Source organism: Adiantum capillus-veneris, chromosome 29 (assembly GCF_014529385.1).
Source record: "Adiantum capillus-veneris isolate H3 chromosome 29, ASM1452938v2, whole genome shotgun sequence".
Classification (NCBI taxonomy): Eukaryota; Viridiplantae; Streptophyta; class Polypodiopsida; order Polypodiales; family Pteridaceae; genus Adiantum; species Adiantum capillus-veneris.
The window spans coordinates 113,698,260-113,714,382 of NC_140959.1; the positions used below are offsets into that span (position 1 = coordinate 113,698,260).

General features: G+C 44.4%; 1 protein-coding gene across 2 annotated transcripts in view; it reads right to left on the reverse strand.

Annotated features, from left to right (window-relative positions):
* Positions 1-14,780, reverse strand: part of LOC147419782 (uncharacterized) — a 130,987-nt gene extending 116,207 nt beyond the window's left edge. Inside the window, exons 1-5 of one of the 2 annotated variants that reach the window (XM_086505655.1) lie at positions 14,394-14,470; positions 1,938-2,287; positions 1,523-1,832; positions 1,274-1,418; positions 853-1,102 (exon numbers count right to left, since the gene is read on the reverse strand). In XM_086505655.1, coding sequence (XP_086361781.1) covers positions 853-1,102; positions 1,274-1,418; positions 1,523-1,531 — 404 coding nt within the window. In that variant the 5' untranslated portion in view covers positions 1,532-1,832; positions 1,938-2,287; positions 14,394-14,470. Of the gene's footprint in view, positions 1-852; positions 1,103-1,273; positions 1,419-1,522; positions 1,833-1,937; positions 2,288-14,393; positions 14,471-14,621 lie in introns of those variants that run through there. The other variant, XM_086505654.1, reaches the window with a different exon arrangement.
* Between the last annotated feature and the right edge of the window lie 1,343 nt (positions 14,781-16,123).

The window sequence follows — 16,123 nt, forward strand, 5'->3', positions numbered from 1 at the left end:
GGTGTGATTATGATATCACTTTCCAGATGCTTTCTCGCTTGATGTTATCACACACGAGCTGTAAACGAGGCTTATCCCCAACAGGAGATTCATTCACCAATGTTGGATGAAAGACCACCTTAATGGTCACCATACACTCTGCCTCTATCTAAATCTGTATGTCACCTGACAGAGACTTTGCTTCTCACTTCATGTACGTACAGCACAAACTCTACTGGAATCTTAGCTGTGAGAGCATCACCACATGCACAGCACAAGAGCAAACCACGTCTCATCTGTCAAAAAATAGCAGAGCCCTATACACATCGAGAGGGCTCCGTACAAGATTCCCGCTTGCCTGGTCCAGTGTCACAAACTGAACCCTGGAGGACCCCCTTCTTTTCTGGAAGAGTCAGACATCACAAGCTTGTACATAAACTACTCAGTGCAGCATGCAACTTGTCCTACATCATTCTGCATGAATTTCTGCACCCCACTACTTAACAAACCAAACTGCACGACTCTACAGTAACCATGGATTGTTGGATGGTCTAAAAAGTCTGTGAATAGTGCTTGATGCCAACAGAAGCATCAGAGCTGAATGAATAAGTGATCTAGTGCCCCAAAGTAGTACAAAATACAAACAAGAGAGACATGCATGATGGCCAGAAAGAAAGAAGGCTGACATCAATACTTGGTTAGTCAAGCATGAAAAATGTGAAATGAAGCCAGGATTCGATTAAAGGACACGAGCCTTGGTACAAAGTTAGGGGACAGACTTGGAATATTATGCATTATCAATCAACGTTTGCTATTGTAGACAAAATGCTGCAGGTTCTTTTGTTTGGAAAGGCAACATCCAGAATAACTCACCCCTGCCATAAAAGAGGTGGAGTTCCCAATAAGCGTTGTCCAAACTCCATAAAGGTGGTGCTTGTAGAATTCAGAATAGCTGTTGCCCTTTCTAGTGCAAGGTTTTGCCTTGTGGCCAGATCCAGGCTGCTAGCTGTTGAAGAAGCAGAACTTTTATTCTGGTCAATGTTTGAAGATGATACTGAAACTGTTGTGCGCCCTTTCTCCTCAACTCTCTGTGTGCTCGAGGTAGCCCCAGAAGCAACATCATCTGTCACAGCCAAAACATATCCTTCTTATGAGAAGTAAATTCTAAGAGTTTTTGATAAGATGCAAATAACGAGCTGCAAATGTACGGAGACAAGTCGACTAGTCTGTGTAACCTAGTATAGCTGTTTGGTAATGATAATATAGCCTGAAGCAGCTTCGCAGATAAGCTTACCAAGCAAGGTCGCTAATCCACGTCCAAACGAAGACGCAGTTTCAGTAAGTGTCATTGAGGCTTGATTCATAGCAGGAAATCTGCTTAATATTTGCAGCATATCCCAAGGCTTTTCTGCAGATGCTGTTGGTAGTCTAGTAATTACCTGCAGCAAGTACCATGTTAAACTGTCATATAGCATGAAATAAATAAAAAATTCTAAGAAAATTGCATCTGACATGTGTAAACACAACAGCAATTCCAACTAACCAGAAGCATGACAGCATGTTATGCAAAAAAAGGAGAGTATTGAGTTCGGCATTCTTGACATTGTGCTTTCAGAATGTCTTTTTGTTTGTATAGTTTCTGGCTAAGCCATTTGGACTACTTTCAGCAGAACAATCTTCCAAGAAGACAAAAGATTTGATAAGACGTTCTTTGATGACATTATTGTTTTCTTCAATCTGAGACAAAACACAGAGCACATAACCAAGGTAACTGAAGCTCTAGCCTCTTAACACAGAAATGGTTGATCCTTAATCGTGAGAAAAGTCAGCCTTCATGAAAGAGTTTCATTTTCCTGGCCATTTGATTTCACAATTCAAAGGATGGTGTCAGCATGGAATCTGCAAAGCTAGAATCAATCAGGAACGACAGCTTTTGACAACTTGAAGGCAAACCTTACTTAAGGGCAGTTCTGATCTCCCAGACCTTCAAAAATTGTTTAAGATGCCCTGTGATGCATGTGGTAGTAGCATTGGTATTGTGCTATAGCAGGATGGTCATGTGATTACCAATGAAAGTCGACTTTCAAAGGCAGAACGGACCCTATTGGAAAGAGCTTTTGGCTATGGTTCGTGCTTTCGGTTCTTAAGTCACTTTTGCTATTCAAAGTTTGCAGTAGATCAAGTTGTAGCCCTTTTCTCGGTCATCAACTGAGGTGCTTCAACCCACTTTTCTCTTTACAAACTTCTTGACCTTCTTCTTTCCCTTCTTGGTGTCTTTCTCGTCTCCCTTGGTCTGCGACTGGTCCATCTGAAAGGTCAAAGATCCAATGAGTAGCCGTCCTGAAGATAGCCCATCAACTCTTGAATGCTATAAGACTTATGCTTCACGCAATAACTATCTCTCTCTCTGTCATCAAGTAATCCACAACAATAGTGTGGCATTTGCTTCTCTAATGAAACCAACCGAGAAGTAGCCACTGGAAGAAACATATCCCAAAAAGTGTCTTGTCCTCAGTCATCCTCAATGTAAGGTGCAGCGGATGTGAATGTTGAACTTTGCTTAAGATGAGTGCTTCAAACTGTGCTCAAGGGTTCCTTTTACTTACGAAAGGGAGAGCCTTCCGTTCCTTTAGTGAGAGAGTGCAATGGACACAAACAAAGTGAGTGAACACTGTGAATGAAGGTGCTGAGACTGAGAGATAGAGAGAGAAGAATACGACACCAGAATGTTGTCAAACCCTCCTCCGAAGGCCCCACTCTCTATGGCGAGAGCAGTCTACTATTGATTGCACAAATCTCTACAATGCTTGGACTTGCCGACGATGTCTACGACGATGAGGACGACAACGAGACGGGCTGAAATCTAAAAATGCTAAGGCTGAAATCTGCAAATCTTCTATCTGTTGAATTCTGACTCTATGTCGGTGACGATGTCGATGGCGACGATGCGACGACGACGCGCTGAAAATGCAAATGCTGAAATCTGCGTTTTCCGGGCTGAAACTGCAAACTTCGTTGGATCTGACCGTGCGGCGAGGATCTGCTGCAGGAAGGTGAGATCTACGAGGTTCAGGGGTTCTACTGCGATGTCTAACTGCTGAAAACTGAAAAGGTTGGTGCTTCTGTTGGTTCTGTCGCGAAGATCTGCAAAAACGTTGTTTGTCTTGCTGATCCAAAAAACACAAGGCTGAATTCTATGCTTGCGGTGGAAATCTACTAATGCTAGGTCTGATCTGCTGTCATGCTGTGGAATCTGCTAACGCTAGGGCTGATCTGTTGTTGTGCTGTGGCCGGGGCTATTCTGCAATGCAAAAACGCCGGAGGCTGATCTTGATGCAAAAATGCTGGGCCTTCTAATGGCTGAAAATGCTAGGTTTTACCGCCGGTGGGGGATCTTGTTGAGAAGGTGTCTGTTGAACGCGAAGTTCCTGCTGCCTCCTCTGCCAGAAAGTGCTAGCGCTAGTTTGCTTATGTACTTACTTGGTAAAATTGCCCTACCTAGTTCCCAGCAAAAGTCGATTAAAAATAATAAGTGAAGATTGGCTAAAATAGGGAAAATAGGTCTATGCATTGTAAAAAAGCTTTTGATGGGTTCCGATGGAAATCTGATGATCATGTTGTGTGCAACTAGAGGATATGCATCTAATCTAAGTGTCTGGACATATACGGTCTGCGAATAAACTCACAAAATTGCCAGATCACTTCCTATTCTAAACTGACTGAACTGAACTGAACCCTAGTCATGAAGTAGCTTGTCCACGTACACATAGGGTTAGTTGTGTCACGTGACATCCCCTCCTTTTCAAAGTGAGGTACTGGTACCGAACTGTATGGTGTCGAGGGAGATCGCAAACAACTTCTGGAAGAATCCTGGGAAGGACTCTTCGCCGGCCCACTCTGATGTGTGGGTCATGCGATACTTGAACTTCATAAAGGTCTGCAACGCTTGCTTCTTTGGGCCGCGCACAAAGCGACACAAAGGCTTTTGTGGCTCCTTCAATGCTTCAGCTTCGTCTATGGTCATGCATCTACCTTCTTCAAGAATCTCCGAAGCTAAAAATTCCTGAAACCACTTCCAACACAAAAACATGAACATACCCATTCCATGTAAAGTGACTAGAAAAATACTATTCCTTCGAAAAAACTGTGCATGCAATGCAAATGAACAAAGTGATGGAGTGTCAAACCGTTCATCAAACATACGCAAACAATGGGGTCGAATCTCAACTTTCCGATCTAAATCAATCAACTGTGGCAAAACACAATGGAAACGCCGATGCTTGATGCTCAATCTTTCTTGTGCTCTTTCTGATACTGTGTCATGCCAAGGAAGAGACATAAAATGTGAATTCCTTGAATGCAAACATTTCATCTTTTCATGAATCATCTGCATACATCCGTGCTCATTCATGAGTGAATCGTGCTCAACGTGCAATATGGCATGCCTGTGAAAAGGAATCACATAAGGACGGTGACTAAAATACAAGAAAGCATCACAAATGAAACACTCGAACAATGCATGCTGACTAATCATTCGAACACATAATACTTCTTGGGAGGGTTCTGTGGACCTAGGCTCGAGAGCCAAGATCGGTTCTTTCTGAGGGGGTTCTTTGGACCTAGGTTCGAGAGCCAAGATCAGTGCTTCGTGATTGATCGTCTCTACAATGAGGTTAACTTCACTAGAGAAAGTATCAACTAACACATCATCCTTGTGAACAATCACATCATCTTCATGCAAATCATCATGCTTGTCATTATCATGCAATTCATCATGCTTGTCATTGTCATTCAAATCATCGTGCTTATCATAATCATGCAAATCATGTGTGTCATGCTTTGGGAAGAAGAGACTTTGGGAAGAAGAGACTGAGAGAGTCTCATTTTCCTACTCCACCTGCACATCAGACAAAAGTCGCAAAAACTCTTTCATGTGTTGGTCGCTCATCGCTTTTCTTGCTTTGTTCTTGCGATCAAATTCTGCTTGTCTTTCTTCGCGCTCACGATCCAAGTCGGCTTGTCTTACTTTGGCTTCCAAGAGTGCTTGCTCGCGCTTACGCGCTATGGCTGTCATACTTTCTTGGTACTTACGATCAATCTCTACCATTCTTTCTGTTGTTCTTGCTTCGCGTTCTAACTACCTGTCCGTCATCATCTTGTCAAAAAGCTCCATAGGAGTTAGTGCAATCCTTGGCATAGATGGGGAAGGGGGAGGGTCGGAAAAACCTCCTGGTGGGGAAAACTCTTATTCGCCACTGTTATGCTCACCATCTCCATGCGAAGTATACATTCCACTTCGGGTGATGACCATCCACTGAAGTCTTGGGTTCTTAAGTTCACGAGGAACTTGGGGTCTTGTGGGTCTTCGGTTCTTGGGTTCTTGAGGGTCTTGAGGTTCTTAAGTTCTTGAGGTTCTTGAGGTTCTTGCGGTTCTTCTTTCACTTGCAATCTGTGTTAGAGAAGGATCGTCTCTTCACCCGAGTTCTGCTCTGTTCCGCGGGCGCACCCCTTGGCGGCCTTGCACTCACACCAAGGTTGCTTTTTCCCACCTCACGTCGATTCGCCGGCCGCTAAGTGCACGGTCCGCTCTCAATGAGTGAAAAGAGGCACAAGGGGAGGCTGGACAAGCCCTTCTTTCTTGGGTTTCCTGTCACTCTTCAAAACACGATTAGGAATCGACACTCCCAAGAGGACTTGGGTTACGTGCGACCGCAACAAGCAAAAAAAATTATGTGGTTCTTGTGGTTCTTTCCTTCAGTGATACAGAACACTGTCAAAGCTCTGGTACCAATGTAAGGTGCAGCGGATGTGAATGTTGAACTTTGCTCAAGATGAGTGCTCCAAACTGTGCTCAAGGGTTCCTTTTACTTACGAAAGGGAGAGCCTTCCATTCCTTTAGTGAGAGAGTGCAATGGACACAAACAAAGTGGGTGAACACTGTGAATGAAGGTGCTGAGACTGAGAGATAGAGAGAGAAGAATACGACACCAGAATGTTGTCAAACCCTCCTCCAAAGGCCCCACTCTCTATGGCAAGAGCGATCTACTATTGATTGCACAAATCTCTACAATGCTTGGACTTGCCGACGATGAGGACGACGACGAGACAGGCTGAAATCTGAAAATGCTAAGGCTAAAATCTGCAAATCTTCTATCTGCTGAATTCTGACTCTATGTCGATGATGATGTGGATGGTGACAATGCAACGACAACGCGATGAAAACACAGATGCTGAAATCTACGTTTTCCGGGCTGAAACTGCAAACTTCGCTGGATCTGACCATGCGGCGAGGATCTGTTGCGCGAAGGTGAGATTTATGAGGTTCGGGGATTCTACTGCGAGGTCTAACTGCTGAAATCTGAAAATGTTGGTGCTTCTGTTGGTTCTATCGCGAAGATCTGCAAAAACGTTGGTTAGTCTTGCTGATCCAAAAACGCTAGGCTGAATTATGTGCTTGCGGTGGAAATCTGTTAACGCTAGGTCTGATTTGTTGTCATGCTGTGGAATCTGCTAACGCTAGGGCTGATCTGTTGTTGTGCTGTGACCGGGGCTATTCTGCAATGCAAAAACGCTGGAGGATGATCTTGATGCAAAAGCGTTGGGCCTTCTATGTTAGGTGCAGCGGAATGATTGTTTGCGCTTTGCTCAAGATGAGTGCTCCGAATTGTGCTCAAGGTTCCTTTTGGTTCTTATGGAAGGGAGAGCCTTCCGTTCTTAATGGAAAGTGCTATGATCACAAACAAAGCGAATGGACATTGTGCGTGCAAGTGTATGAGACTGAGAGATAGAGAGAGAAGAGAGATACGACACCAGAGACGTAAAACCCTCCTCCGAAGGCCCCACTTTCGTCGGCGAGAGTGGTCTACTTATGATTGCACAAAGTGGTACAATGCGTATGCAATGGACTGATGCAACTTGGGACTATGCCGATGACGACGACGGTGATGACGACGACGACTTTAGGGCTGAAATCTGTGGTCTTCTATCTGCTGAAAATCTGCAATTCTTTGGGCTGTTTTGGGTGGCTGAAAATGACTGTTTTGGCTGCGTTTTCGAGGGCTGAATTTAGGGATCCTCTGCAACCAACTAGGGTTGAATCTACTGTCGTCCAATAGGGCTGAAAACGCTGACCATCTGATGCGGTAAGGGCGGAAAACCAAAAAAGCTGATTTAACTGCTAGCGTTAGTGAAAACGCTGGCTGTTCTGATGTGCTGGCGATGGTGCAAAACTGAAAAACGCCAGGGATCTGGAGGTCTTAGCGATGTCAAACTGAAAACGCTGGGGTATCTGTGGCGAGGATGGAGACCAAAAATGCCGAGGATGCTGATGGGGGTTCCGGCTGAGCGAGAAGCTCCTGCTGCCTCTTCTGCCAGAAAGTACTAACTTGGGTTTGCTTATATATTTTCTTAGCAAAATTGGCCTACCTACTTTTGTTGGGAAGTCACTTAAAAATAATAAGTGAAAAATGTCAAAAATAGGAAAAATAGGCTAAAGTCACTGGAAACTGATTCTGATGGATTATGATGGGAATGCTTATGATCATGCTGTGTGCAACCAGAGGATATGCATCTATGCTAAGTGACTGGGCATGCACGGTCTACGAATAGACTCACAAAAGTGCCAGATCACTTCTAATCTAGACGGACTGCACTAACTGAACCCTTGTCGTACTGTAGCTTGTCCACGGACACATAGGGTTGGATGTGTCACGTGACATCCCCTCCTTTTCAAAGTGAGGTACTGGGACCGAACTGTATGGCGTCGAGGGAGATCGCCAAAAGCATCCGGAATCCTGGAAGGGACTCTTCGCCGGCCCACTCTGATGTGTGGGTCATGCGGTACTTGAACTTCATAAAGGTCTGCAACGCTTGCTTCTCTGGGCCGCGCCGAAAGCGACAAAGTCTTCTGTGGCTCCTTCGATGCTTCAACTTCGTCGAGAGTCATGCTTCTTTCTTCTTCAAGAATCTCCATGGCTGAAAATCCCTGAAACCATTTCCAACACAAAACCATGAACATACCTATTCCATGTAAAGTGAATGGAAAAAATCTTGTCGTCCTGATAGACTGTACATGCAATGTAGATGAACAAAGAGACGAAGTGCCAATCCGTTCACCACACACATGCAAACAATGAGATCGAATCTTTCTCTTATGATCTAAAGCAATCAACTTTGGCAATTCACAACAGAAATGCCCATGCTTGGTGCTCATACTTTCATGTGCTCTTTCTATGAATGTGTCATGCCAAGGAAGAGACATGGAATGTGACTTCCGTGAATACATACTTTTCAGCTGCTCATGAACAATCCGCATACATTCGTGCTCATTCATGAGTGAAACGTGCTCAACGTACAATATGTCATGCCTAGGAAAAGGGATCACATAAAGACGCTAACTAAAATACAGGAACCGATCACGAATGAAACACTCGAACAATGCGTGCGTATCCATCATGCGAACACATAATACTTCCTGTAAGGGTTCTTTGGACCTAGGCTCGAGAGCCAAGATCGGTTCTTCTTGAATGATCGAATCGTCCTGTGGGGGTTCTTTGGACCTCAACCCGAAAGCCAAGATCGGTTCTTCGTGATTGATCGAATCTACAACGAGGTTAGCTTCGCTAGAAAAAAGCATGCACTATCACATCATCCTTGTGAACAATCACATCATCTTCATGCAACTCATCATGCTTGTGAGAAATCACATCTTGATCATGCAAATCATCATGCTTGTCATTGTCATCCAAATCATTATGCAAATCATTGGCATCCAAATCATCATGCTTATCATTGTCATTCAAATCATCATGCAAGTCATTGTCAATCAAATCATCATCATGCTCCTCCTGAATCTCTTGCATCTGTGCCTGCACTTGAGAAAAGAGTCGCAACATCTCTTGCAATCTTGCTTTGTTCTCGCAAGCAAAGTCTGCTTGTTCTTTGTTTGTCTTTCTGCGCGCTCACCATCCAATTTGGCTTGTCGTTCTTTGGCTTCCAAGCGTGCTTGCTCGCGCTCACGCGCTATGGCTGCCATTCTTTCTTGGTGTTTACGCTCCATTTCTGCTTTTCTTGCTGCATTTCTTGCTTCGCGTTGTAAATTTTGTTCCAAAAACATCAGCTCCAACTCCTCCATTGGAGTGAGTGCAATCGTTGTCGTAGATGGGGAAGGGTCGGAAAAACCTCCTGCTGGGGAAAATTCTTCGCCTCTCTCATGCTAATCACCTCCAAGCGAAGTATCCATTCCGCTTAGAGTGATGACCATTCTCAAGTCATGGGTTCTTGTGGGTTCTTGTGGTCTTGGGTTCTTAAGTTCACGACGAACTTGGGTTCTTGGGTTCTTAAGTTCACGAGGAACTTGGGTTCTTGAGGGTCTTGAGGGTCTTGAGGTTTTCTTTCGCTTGCAAACCGCGTTTGAGAAGGATCTTCTCTTCACCCGAGTTCTACTCCTTTCCGCGGGCGCACCCCTTGGCGGCCTTGCGCTCACACCAAGGTTGCTTTTTCCCACCTCACGTCGATTGGCCGGCCGCTAAGTGCACGGTCCGCTCTCAATGAGTGAAAAGAGACACAAGGGGAGGCTGGACAAGGCCTTCTTTCTTGGGATTCCTGTCACTCTTCAACAAAACACGATTACGAATCGACACGCCCAAGCGAACTTGGGTTCGTGCAACCTCAACAAGCAAAAAGATTCTTGTGATTCTTTCCTTGAGTGATACAGAACACTACCAAAGCTCTGATACCAATGTTAGGTGCAGCGGAATGATTGTTTGTGCTTTGCTCAAGATGAGTGCTCCGAATTGTACTCAAGGTTCCTTTTAGTTCTTATGGAAGGGAGAGCCTTCCGTTCTTAATGGAAAGTGCTATGATCACAAACAAAGTGAATGGACATTGTGCGTGCAAGTGTATGAGACTGAGAGATAGAGAGAGAAGAGAGATACGACACCAGAGACGTTGTAAAACCCTCCTCCGAAGGCCCCACTCTCGTCGGCGAGAGTGGTCTACTTATGATTGCACATAGTGGTACAATGCGTATGCAATGGACTGATGCAACTTGGGACTATGCCGATGACGACTACGGTGATGACGACGACGACTTTAGAGCTGAAATCTGTGGTCTTCTATCTGCTGAAAATCTGCAATTCTTTGGGCTGTTTTGGGTGGCTGAAAATGACTGTTTTGGCTGCGTTTTCAAGGGCTGAATTTAGGGATCATCTGCAACCAACTAGGGTTGAATCTGCTGTCGTCCAATAGGGCTGAAAACGCTGACCATCTGATGCGGTAAGGGCTGAAAACCAAAAACGTTGATTTCACTGCTAGTGTTAGTGAAAACGCTCGCTGTTCTGATGTGTTGGCGATGGTGCAAAACTGAAAAACGCCAGGGATCTGGAGGTCTTAGCGATGTCAAACTGAAAACGTTGGGGTATCTGTGGCGAGGATGGAGACCAAAAACGCCAAGGGTGCTGATGGGGGTTCCTGCTGAGAAGGTGCCTGTTGAGCGGGAAGTTCCTGCTGCCTCTTCTGCCAGAAAGTGCTAACTTGGGTTTGCTTATATATTTTCTTAGCAAAATTGCCCTACCTACTTTTGTTGGGAAGTCACTTAAAAATAATAAGTGAAAAATGTCAAAAATAGGGAAAATAGGTTAAAGTCACTAGAAAATTCTCCTGATTGATTCTGATGGGAATGCTTATGATCATGCTGTGTGCAACCAAAGGATATGAATCTATGCTAAGTGACTGGGCATGCACGGTCTACGAATAGACTCACAAAAGTGCCAGATCACTTCTAATCTAGACTGACTCGACTGACTGAACCCTTGTACTGTAGCTTGTCCACGGACACATATGGTTGGATGTGTCACGTAACATTCTGATGGCTAAAACGCCGCCGGTGGGGGATCTTGTTGAGAAGGTGCTTGCTGAATGCGAAGTTCTTGTTGCCTCTTCTGTCAGAAAGTGCTAGCGCTAGTTTGCTTATGTACTTGCTTGGTAAAATTGCCCTACCTAGTTCCCAACAAAAGTCACTTAAAAATAATAAGTGAAAATGGGCTAAAATAGAGAAAATACTTTCAAAATAGGTCTATGCACTATAAAAATGCTACTAATGGGTTCTGATGATCATGTTGTGTGCAACCAGAGGATATGCATCTAATCTAAGTGTATGGACATGCACGGTCTGGGAACAGACTCACAAAAGTGCCAGATCACTTTCTATTCTAGACTGACTGAATTGAACGAACCCTAGTCATGAAGTAGCTTGTCCACGTACACATAGGGTTAGATGTGTCACGTGACACTCAATTGGTTCCTTCAAATTGTCAACCGTGATGAGGCGAACGTCCTCTTGAACACCACTCAAGCACGGGCTGTTTTTTTTTCCCCCCGAAAAAAAGATCCTTCCATTAGTTAATAAAACTGCCCATAGGGCTACAAACCACCTCTACCAGAGAGGGCTACATCAACAACATGGGGAGACTCTCCCAGTGAGTAAACAAAATATGTACAATAAGGACTAAATCACAAAATGGGAGGAGGAAAGAGCCACACAGGTGGATGGTAGTGCCATCTGGGCGCACCCTAGACCGTGGTGAAGAAAGGCCCGAAGAGTCCTGTTGGTGGAGGCTAGCTCAAAATGGAGCGTAGGGCCCCTAAGGGTACACCAGGCTGTAGCACCCCAAGTGTACTGCCGCACTGTGGAGAACCTGAAGCCAAACTTGTTGTGCCATGGGGCAGTCCCACAGACAGTGACGCTGACTCTCCAAAGGTTGGTTACAAGCTGCACAGGCTGCCGAAAAGCCACCATGTACTAGCCAGCTCCCAACTGTTGTAGCTCTGTGTGCAACTAGAAGGGAGACTCTTGGAGAAAGCAAAGCTTGCATGTTCAGTGCGCATCTTCAAAAAACTGTGTTGAACTCATTTTGCTCTGTCACGTTGGGCATTCCATTCGAAGCTATCAAGCAAGGAATGAAAGTATCTAAGACCCTTGACAGAAATGTGATTGATCGATGACTAATATCTTTGTAGAAGTGTTGGATTGGTGGAGTCTGGTGCACGAGTACATAGAGTACGTGTCTATTGAAGAAAGTTTCTGTTCTTTGGCAGTTTTGCAGGCATAATCGAGGGCGATTACAATTCTTTCAAGAGAGGGGGATGTCACAAAAAGATGACATGGCATGCCCAACTCAGAGAAATGACCGAGTGGACAAAAGAAATTGAACCCAGGAGAACTTTAAAAGAAGTTGTGGCCGAGTGGGCTAAAAAGGGGTTAGGAATTTAAAATCCTAACCCACCAACTTAAAAAACTTGTGGAGCACCGGCCAAGGGACCTAAAACCCTAAAAATCGAAAGCTTAAACTCTGAGGCTGATTTCCATAAATCGCGCTGGCTGTGCCACATGGCAAGCTCCGTGATTTGTGTTGCTGATGCTGACGTAAGCAAATTTCCGCGTTTTGCGCTACTGGCAGATTTTGGCAGCCTTTGTGTGGGATTTTGGGAGCGGATGCTTTTGGTTGAAGTGCTTTTGTTTTAAGTGCTTTTGGGGCTCTGCTTTTGGGCATCCCTTGTACTATTTATTTATAAGTGTCCCTAGGGTCACTCTCTCAGAGCATATGGGCGCACAGTCTCGGGGAGAGTTGAAACCTCGAGGAGCTGTATTTTGCGAACCTAATAATAACGAAATATCGGAAGGGGCGCCAGTCTTTGGGGCTAGTGCGTCTTGGGCCTTGGCTCGGAACTCCGCCGTGCCTTGTCCACTCTCCTCTCTCTTTCTTGTCAAGTTCAATGATTTTGCAATTTATGTTCGTGTGTTGCTATTGAGTCTGCACTGTAGAAGCTACCGTAAACTGTAGCAATCACCCAGAAACCGCATGGTGTCCGGTCAGTAGGTAGGGTAATCCAAGATGAGGGAAAAGCCAGACTCAAAGCCTCTGAGAAGAGGTGTGGTCAGACCAAGTTTTCTGCACCGTAATCATCATATATGAAGAAGAGAAGCCAGACTGAGCAGTATGCGCTGTGAAGAACCTCTGAGAAGAGGAAAGGCCAGACCAATCTGTCTGCACCGTCTTGCCTGTATCTCCTGCCTCCATATCCTCCAGTCTCAACCAAGACAAAATCCATTCCAACAACACCACTAACCCGCATCTCGGTGTGGCTCTCAAAGTGAATGAGCTGGGAGTGGCCTGTTGCCCAGGTTGGGGGATAAGTTTGTTGTAAGGTTACCGAGGGTGAGTGTAAGCAACTCTGAAGGTAGCAATCCAAATGATCAGGAGTGTAGAAGAGCAACTGCACTACCACACAAGCCAAGCTCCGGGTGACTCCAGATATAGGTGCATAATAATACCTAATCTCCCGCATCTTGCGGGGTAAACTCTCCAAGAGAGTCCAAAGCACTGCAGACCCACTCCAATCTGTAGATCCAAGCAATGAACCTGCCCAAGAAGAGATCCAAGATCCTCTCCCTAAGTCCATGTAAATGCTCCTGTGTAAGCAAGTGATATGACATGTCGAGGTCAAGTGGTAAGTGTCTGTCCACCCAAGATGGTGGCGTCTTCTCTGGGAATGTCAAAATCCCATATGCCATGAGCATGGCCATATCTCGTGTGAACTCCTCTGATGAGTGCATAGAGCCAAAGACAGAGTTACATCAGATACAAGGCCGCTTTCATTGTCTATTCAGAGAGGGCTTTGGACCCCTCGCTAGAGTCATGAGATATTAGGATCAGAGATGCCTCGGGTTGTTTTCGCTAGAGCTACGCAGACACAGGGAGACTCTTTTGAGGAGATCAGACAGTGGAAGACATTCACAGAGGGAGATCATTGACTTCTTTAGAGAAAGGACTTGGCAGTCAGACGAGCAAGCTTCATAGCAAACTTCAGAGCCCACCTATATTAGAGGTATATTAGTAGACAGAGCCATTGAGCTCGGAAGAGCTAGAAGCCCAAGTCTAAGAGGGCGACCACAACACCGACAAAGGCTCCATCAGAAGATAAGGACTATTCTCGCACGACATGGGAGACGTCTAGTACGACTATTTACAGAGGTGGACATTGACAATGCTCTTCAGCGATCGATGCAATACTTTCTTGGACAATGCCCAATGCCGCGCATCCTCGGAAATTGATGATGATGATGATAAAGTCTAAAGATGATGATTTTACTTTTTTCACTTTAGTTCATTTTTATTTTTATTTTGTACTTAGACATTTCTATTATGTTCACTTCCTGTAAAGAGAAAGCCTCTAGCTAGACAAGTCCCCACATCTGGTCAGCTTCTCCAAATAAGAGCTCTAGAATAATATGTGCATTCCCAATCTAAACATTCTCATTGGCAAAACATGCAGACTGCACACCTTTTAAACACATGAACACACAAGAAATAACACTCATGTAGCAAGAGTAAGCAATCATCACGCATGGATACCTCAGATGATGAAGTGGAGGTCTCTTCCAATGCCATGTCACTCAATTCAATAGCTTGAGGTTTCTTGCCCCCAGGGTCTGCATCAAAACATGTAGATACAAGCAATTCTGTGAGTGAACTGCCCATGTAAAGACTTGTTCATGTGTGCACAGCGCCACACACACACAAACACAAACACACGCACGCATATGCGGGCACAAAATAAGCAATATGAACGCAGAACGTTACCTGTGATTGTTGGTCTTCTTGCCATCGAGCAGGTTTCCCTGTCTGAGCAAAACTTGTAGCGGTGATCGAGTTCGACCGACAATAGTCTGAAAGACTTCCACTAACGCGTGAGCTGTACTGCTCGAGAGGAAAGAGATGCAAGAAGAAAGATACAGTTTTCAATTTAAAAAATTCTCATTTCAAATTTGAAGTGCAACTTAGCCACCTTTGAGATTTCTTTATTAAGCGTGAACGAGCAAGGGCTACCCATGGCATGTTGTCAACCTCGTAGAAGTAATTAGCCTAGGTGAGAGGCGGCAGACATCCATTCTGTAATCTCCAGCACCTCAAGGCTCAGCCTGAGCTTGAGGTTGTTTTGTAAATTCTATGTTGTGCTTAATACAATCCACTCACAAATTGTGAGTTTTGAGAAGAAAAAAAGCAAAGTCTCACCACAATCATAAGGGTAATTGGTTGCAAGGTGCTTGTGAATCATTGAAATTAGAAAGAGCACAATTGGTTGCATTACTACGGGTTGCAAGGTAAATCAATGAAATAAGAAAGAACACGATTAAAGGCCACCTTTAAGTGACTAAGAGCTGAGTCTTGCCACAACCATAAGGGTATTTGGTTGCATCATTATGGGTTGCAAGGTGAATAATTGGAAATTAGAAAGAACACAATCAAGTGCTTTTCATTTTGTTGGAAAAGAATTCTCTATTAATAAGGAGAAGAAGACTTTGCCATAATATTAGCTTAATCCCTACCTTTTTGGCCTAGGGGCATAGTGATGTATGTTGCTTTTTTGACAAAACATGAAAACAAATTTTTTTGTATTTCTATGTAATTGAAAAATCTACTATTGATGACAATTGATTGATTCACTTGCTACGATTACTAACACCATCATAACTCCATATTTTTCCATTTGAAAATCGGATTTTCCTCAAGAATTTCTTTACGAACCTTGTGAAAATTCAAATTATGTGGAAAATAGATAGGAGGGAAGTTTAAGGGATAATCTTGGGATGATGATCGAGCATACTTGAGGTGGGTCCATCGCAATTGAGAGCAATGGCAAAGTATTGAAGTTGATATAGTGAGCAGACATTGGTAAAAGAGAAGATATAGGCCACCAAATTGCAAAGGGCCATACTAGAGATATGAAGGCTACCTTCTAAGACATGTTTCACGTAGTAGAGGTGATGTTTTTGGTGGCATTGCATAGGTGCAGTAGCTAGGTAGCACACAAACACAACAACAAGGGTCTTGAATGCAGCCGACATAGCAAGTGAAGCTAGCCATTGTAGCACAGGCACCTCTCACTTGTGCATACAAATGGTTTGAGCCCACAACATTTCATGTTCAACTTATAGAATCTAATGGTTCACTCTTGTAGCCTTGACGATGTTGAACAACCTAATTTCGTGTCGAGGCTCTCTGATGAGCGCTACCATTTGCATCACTCTAACACTGGCATTCAAGTTCCTTTTTAAGGTCATTTTTTGTTGCACATTTTTTTC